The sequence below is a fragment of the Ascaphus truei genome, chromosome 4 (assembly GCF_040206685.1).
Source record: "Ascaphus truei isolate aAscTru1 chromosome 4, aAscTru1.hap1, whole genome shotgun sequence".
Lineage (NCBI taxonomy): Eukaryota > Metazoa > Chordata > Amphibia > Anura > Ascaphidae > Ascaphus > Ascaphus truei.
In genome coordinates this window covers 294506810-294513871 of record NC_134486.1, presented here as the reverse complement: position 1 = coordinate 294513871, position 7062 = coordinate 294506810, and the positions used below count along the sequence as shown (strand labels likewise).

Below are 7062 nucleotides of genomic sequence, written 5' to 3'. Positions count from 1 at the left end.
CAGTTTCTTTTGTCCAAGGACAGGGAAGAGAGGAGGGGGATCTACATGGACCTTGTTTTATATTCCAAATAAAATTATTTGGAATTATAAAAAATTAAATGTATTGTACTTTCAAAACAAACCTACAGTGTAAGAATCCTAGATGTTAAAAATACATTTGAGAAAAAAGGGGTTCTCATCTGCAGAATATTAGGCAGGGTGTCTCTTCCCCAAGTGTTGGGCTCAGAACCTGAGTTGGCTGTGATTGGATTATTTACTTTCTGCACCAGGTATTGATTCACGCACTCATCTAAAATCAGAGTAGTTTAGCTATTCTATTTAGCTAGGAAAGATGTGACCAGCATGGCTTCCAAGTACAGAATCAAAATGAACCTTTGCACAGCAATCCTGTATCTCAGAGAAAGCTTACGTCACTCTCCTTACGTCAAAGCTTCAGAGCCACTTGGACTTTGTTTGTACTGTATGTATAATTGTATTTATATGGCACCAACAATGTACACAGCGCTTTACAAAATTACAATACAAGGTAAATAAATTACAAACAAATCAGAAGTGCAATAGATAAATGACAATATAAGGCAAAGGGAGACCCTGCCCTGAAAGCATAAGTGGCATGTTGTGAGGCTTACAGACACAGTAGCAGTAAAAGTGCATTGTTAGGCTGGGGCCATGGTGCCTTCGCTCGCGCAGAGGCTGGGAAGTGACCTGCATGAAGCGGGTGCTTTCCCTGGCCATGGTGGACGGGGCGTGACAGAGCTGGTTCGCCTTCATTGGGCGAACCGCTCACGTGACCAGCCTGTCATGCCAAGAAATCTGTTTGAACTGATTTCTTGCGCAACGCGCGCCCGCTTCCGGCCGCCGCATGGGCGCGATCACTGCCTTAAGGCAGTGTGATCGCTCAGCGTGCGGCACTATGGCCCCAGCCAGAAGTGCAATCAAGGAAGGTTAAGTGCATCTGGAGCTCCTAAACGCTTTTAACAATCTTTACCTTTTCCTAAGCACATATTTTGGTGCAAGTGTTTGTAGGTCAAAACAGGAAAAAAGAATTAGTGTGTACCCTTTGTTTTCTAATACTTGACAAATGTCTGTGTCAGGATATATGAACTCACTCTAAACCATATCCGTTTTGATTTAACCAGGCAGTAGTGCACTGTCATTACCATTAGCAAGAAATACACCACCTTAAAAATAATGAGGTATGTCAGATAATGAGGGGAAGGTGTTAAGAATAAGGTAAATCTTTTGGGTTCAACTGAAGCAAAATTGTGTGCTCACTACCAGCTGTTGCTACACTATTAGCTTTTACACTCAAGTAAACTCTAATTGTAATGTAACCAGGTGACATCACTGCCAGGTAACAGGTTTGCTTCAGTCTCCAGCTACAGTAGTTGTGTGTCATATGTTGTGTTAAGCACCGCTGTTTTCACCTTCAATGAAAACTGATGAGAATCTGAGTGAACTCCTGAGCAAGGTATCAGAATCGTTACCAGTGATTACCTGCAGCAGTTGAATAAAAGCTACTGTACCTGCAGCACAGTCCTATTTCTCTCACGCAACAGGTAAACCATTGTAAGCCTGTGCCAGAAGGCGTTGCTGGTGCTCCTTTCACAGGTGAAACCACAGGAACTAAAGACTTGACTTCGTAATCATGCAGTGAGGGCGGTCCCAGGATTGAGAAGCAAACATACCTGCACCAGGAAGTAAGGTGAACAAATGTTCCAACCTGCATACCCTGCTAAGGATTAAATCACAGGATCATTCAGCTGTTTGATTCATTCATTCAAGAGCAGACCGTGCTGACTGATCCCACTTCTTGGTAGCTACTGTACAAGCTTTGTTTGCACAATTGAAGAACCATTTTGGTGCTGGCAGTTTCCACAAAACAACTACATTATAGAGCTGACTTCACATGCCTGCCATGCTAGATTGTGTTTATCTTTTTCTACAAAAGCTAAGGTACTGAGCTTAATTTTCATTGTTTTTACATTTTTTTTCATTGAAGAAAATTAACCCTCTGGACACGGAAGGGACAACAACCACAACAACAAAACCATCACCACCAAATTAATTTAACTCCGGCGTCATCATTGTCACAGCTGCTAAATCTCAGTCAGTGACTTTAAGTTACAGTATGGGGAGAAGTTGGGCATCCACCATTAAAGCCAACACCATAAAGAAGAGGCAGAGTAAAAATGATTAAGCGGGAGAAGCATTTGAGATTATTCCTACAGGTGTAATATAACAGTGGGATTTATTTGGGGACACCCGAGCACACAGGAATGGGGAACTGCTGCAGAAAGTACTGTAGCTGCTTGCTACCCTGTGTCTTCTCAGATAAGGACGAAGCACAAAGTAAGCCCCGGAAGGACATTGTTATTGAAAACAGAAATGCCAAAGAGCCAGACTGCAATGAGCCCAGTGAATATGATGGAGCAGACCTTTACGTTGCCCTGTACAATTACCAGGCACGCACTGATGAGGACCTCACTTTCTATGCTGGGGACAAAATGCATGTGCTGAGCTTCCAGGATACGGGCTGGTGGAAGGCGAGAGCCTTGAGACCCCGGGGGAAGGCAGAGGGGTACATCCCATCCAACTTCGTTGCTCCTGTTTCCAGCATAAAGTCCAAGCCGTAAGTGTAATTTCTACGTTGGTTATTACCTCCCCTAATTGTTCATAGTGTGAATATGCATCTATGTGATAAAAAAATAGCACTCCAAAGTTTTATTTAAAGCGAAAAACCTTTTGAGAGGTCGATTTCATTGGACTAAAACATTGGAAAAATTAAGTGTTTTTTTGCTTTTAATACACCATGTAGAGTGCTAGCCTTTTTCTGGATTTTATGCCTTGGAGTTTCTGCAGCCGCAAGTATTGTTTGAGTGTAAGTATATATATATTTTCACTTGTCTATATAAAACAGGCCAGTATTTGCACGCTTTTTTAGTTTGGAGCATGCAGTATAAATATGGCCCAGGTTTTGACTGCATTGAAAAGAAACACAAAATAGAACACCTGATCCCTGTTATTTGATTGTATATTTCTATAAATGTACACAGTGTCGATCTGTGATTTAGGATACAGAGGCCCAGAATGTACAGTATAAAGGACTTAGTGGCCTAAAATGTAGCCCATTACTAGTACACCTTTCACTGTAATTTCAGACAAGTCCTAAGGAAAGCTTTTGTAATTTTTCCTTTTTCTATCCATTTGTTTTCTGGTAACCTCCGTCATCTCAAACTTTACATTTAATAAATCTTGCCAATATACGCTTCACCTATTAAACTGAGGATGTTAAAAAGGATCCATTTTCCTAATCTTGGCCGCTGTAACCATAGTATTAAACTGCTTTCACAAGTGTTTGGCTTAATACATTGATAGAACACAAAACAAATATATTGCTTTTCAAAGAATGTCACATAGGGGATCATATCAATATCTTCTAATGTGAAATTAAAGCAACACTAGGGGGAAAATTACAGCACCAGATTTAATAAACAAGAGAACTACGTTGCCATCAATGGGATTCCTACTCCTTTTTAAAAAAAATTAAATCTGGTTTTGTTGGCATTTATTTTGCCCTACAGTAGTTTTGCAGCCAGGAGACTTTTAGACTCCATTACCTATCCACAGACTTGTGCGTCTCAAAGATTCTTCTGATACAAAATAAAGCTATTTTAAAATAGTGTCCTTAAATAACTCTGGCAAACTTTGACCCCGACGTCCGCCTCTACACTTTGCAAGGCCCAAAGACCGCATCGGTTGAGATGATCTTCAAAAAGGACACAAAGGCGGAATGAGTGAAATGAAGAGTATAGAGTTGATAACCTGCTGATCAATAATATTATGAGATGGCTGAATAGGGCAATAAATGCCACTCTGCTTTATTTCTCAATATGCGTCCTTTAACTTTTTTTCTAATGCTCTCTGAGATACAGCTCTAGTGCCCTGTAATATACTTGTTAACACATTAGAAGATCATGGATAACACATTTCCCCATTAGTTTAGGCATATGTTAAGTATCTTTGAATGTAGGCGCACTGAAATATCACGTTTAACTGGTACAATAACCACTGCTACATATGTATCTCGAGCATAATGCAGAGTAGCAATACATTGAGTGCACTACAGAAGAACCTTCTTGGATGCTACATTACATACTCAATAGAACAAAGTCTGCGTTAATCTATAGGCTATGATGATCAAGGCTTTAAATTAGGATTTCATAATTGTTAAAAGAATATTGTATTGAAGAGCCAAATAAGAATTTGATCCTTTTTCACAAAACCACTGAGGAAATTAAAAATGTTTTGAAAGCTCTTGGTTATGAAACGTGAGGCCTAGTCAGTACAGTGCTGCTTACAGTAGCATAAGATAACAAACAGGATTCTTGTTTAAGAATGTGCACATTAAAACTGAGACACAGTACACATCGTATTGTTGATTACAGGACATGTGGAATTAAACTTGACACGTTGTGTGCATCATATTAAAAAAAAAAAAAAAAAAAATGTATCAAAAGAATGGTATGTAGAGTAAGCAAATTAATGACCAGGATAAATGTGGGTGTATCCAAAGACTTTCAGGGTGTGTGTATGTGAAGCAATTTTGTGTCCAATTAAAGGTGAAACTGGAATAGGGAAATTATATGATTTAATTACATATTGGTCATTGAAACTGCTACCACAGAAATACTTTACATTTTTATAATTCAAAGTATTTATCTCCAGTAGTACATATGGTTAATTCTTTACAAGGTTATATTGAATAGAAAAATGGCATTTTACGGAAAGTGGGTAATACTATTTTATTACTATTTTGCATGTTACATAACATGTTATGTTTAGGAAAAATAATTAAACCCAAGATTCTGCTCAAACAAAAAAAATCTTGAACAAGTTTGTATCAAGCTCCAGAAATGGTTAATATAGTTTTAAAGTGATCCCAAGAGCCATTTGGAATAGGCTTCTTTAAGTGTCTAGCTCTGATCTTGCCCCACTTGCTTCATCATAGGATTTTAGAGAATTGTTACATAGCCAGAGGAAAAGGAGTCTGGGAGCGTTGTAAGACCTTCTGTAATCAGCACAAGGGCAAGCTACCGGACCACAACTGCCCCGGTGCCGGAGGATTATTGCTGGGGGAGGGGGGGTAAGAGGGGATGTCTAATATGGACAACCCCCTCCCCCGCAAAGTGACCGCAGCAACACTATCTCCAGAGCCCCGGCTGTAAGCTTTTCAGCCGCAGCACTGATGGTAAATCTCACTACATCTGTATAGTTTCTGTGTGCCATGCCAGCTGTAATGTCAGTACAGCTTCACCAGGCATAAAGCTTCATCACAAGCATTTTTAAAGCGTTGCTAGGTGAATTATTAATAAAGCAAATCTATATATATAAAAAAAAAAAAATTTAATGACCCGAACACTAATCATAAAATTGGAGAAAGCAGCTTGTATTTTAAAACTAGCAGTGATTTTTGATCACGGTCCATACAAGGTCTTTCCTTACAGGCTAGAGGTGGGGCCTTTAAAATGCTTGTCAGTAATGCAGCTCACCGTTTCGACCCGTTTTATCACTTTTTTTGTGATCAATTGCATAGTTGTGTTGCTGCATCTTTGTTCGACATACAGTATGATAAAAGGAAGTCAATAAAGCAGAACAAGTATTTTGTAAGCACAAACTTGAAGGTGCTCACACTTCTTCTATACTGTTTTATGCTTTATATGGGAGCCAAGCCGAAGGACTCGCCCCGGCATTCAGATCTTGCCTTCCTCCTTTACCATTTTATGCGCATCAAGAAAACTTACCAGGTTTCAGTTAGTATTAAAGCGGCATTTCCTGAGTCCCTGGGAACTGAACTGTTTTCAGCCTGTTCCCCCAGATACTTACTGTTTTTCAATGCTGGAGTTTTCTTTTCTTGGGGAAACAAAATGGCCCCCAAAGTGCAGACCAATAGGTAGCCACAATGGGGTAAGTTGCAGCTTACTATTGATAGGTGTCATCTTTAATACAATGAAGTGCACCGATCGTAGAAAACAGCCGAAAGAACAAGGAAGTCCCTGGAGCTGAAAATGGCACGTCTCCACCTCCAGGGAAATTCCTGGTTCAAATACTGTTAAAAAAAAAAAGTTAATTTGACTAAGAATCTTGATGATAAAAATTGTATGAAACTTGATTTGATTTAGTATGTATTTTTTCTTTTCTTTTTTTTTTTCTCTCCTTGCATTTCACATAAACATCCGAGAATAAATAATGTTATTGTTCCATAGCGCACTATTGCTAAAAGGAGATATGATTGACTTCTTTTGAAAATAATGGTGAGACAGATTAGCAGATAGACATTGTTTGCACATTTCAGAAAGGATCCAGTACAGAGCCCCTGGAAGGTTTCCTTTTACAAAATGGGACTGAGAGGGTACATGATAGAGGGATGAAAGGCCACGTATGGTTGCCAAAGGATGATTTGAAAGGGGGTTAAAAGTGCTCATTGGAGGCCTGGTTGCCAAGGGGAGGAGCATAAGGGTATGCTATGTGCTGTACAGGGGCACAAGTCAGTTGGCGGGAATCATGTGTTGGATTCCCCTCCACCCTCCCCTTGGTTGTAATGTAACGGTTTGTACTGAATTGGGGAAGGTGCCGTTTAATTATTATGGAAGGATGGGGCTGGGGATTAAACGGCTGATATGGGCAAAAGGGGGTTTCTTATAATTCTGTGAGGGATTGTTGTTCAATGGAAAGCTGTGGCCAGTTTACCCAAACAGATGGGTGGTGGTCTTATTTCTATTTATTTATCCAGAAACGTGGGTTGGTAAAGGAGGCATTGTCATTTAATGTCATGAGACAGGAGGGGGAACATTCACAAGAATAATAGTGTGCCCCTATCACGAGCCAGTTAAACAATCAGGAAGCCTAAGCCGTGCTTATAGTGACAGCGATGCGATGCTGCGGTTGCTGGTAAAATCTAATTGAAGTGACTTCCAGCGATCACGACAAAGCCATCGCGTCGCTCCTATAAGCGTATGCGACGGCGTCAATACATTTGTTTTGACGCGACATCGCTGTCGC

General features: G+C 40.1%; 1 protein-coding gene across 2 annotated transcripts in view; it reads left to right on the top strand.

Annotated features, from left to right (window-relative positions):
• The first annotated feature begins 1687 nt into the window (after window positions 1-1687).
• Window positions 1688-7062, top strand: part of FRK (fyn related Src family tyrosine kinase) — a 66616-nt gene continuing 61241 nt past the window's right edge. Inside the window, exon 1 of one of the 2 annotated variants that reach the window (XM_075597663.1) lies at window positions 1688-2632. In XM_075597663.1, the coding sequence (XP_075453778.1) occupies window positions 2280-2632 (353 nt within the window). In that variant the 5' untranslated portion in view covers window positions 1688-2279. The remainder of the gene's footprint in view (window positions 2633-7062) is intronic. The other variant, XM_075597662.1, reaches the window with a different exon arrangement.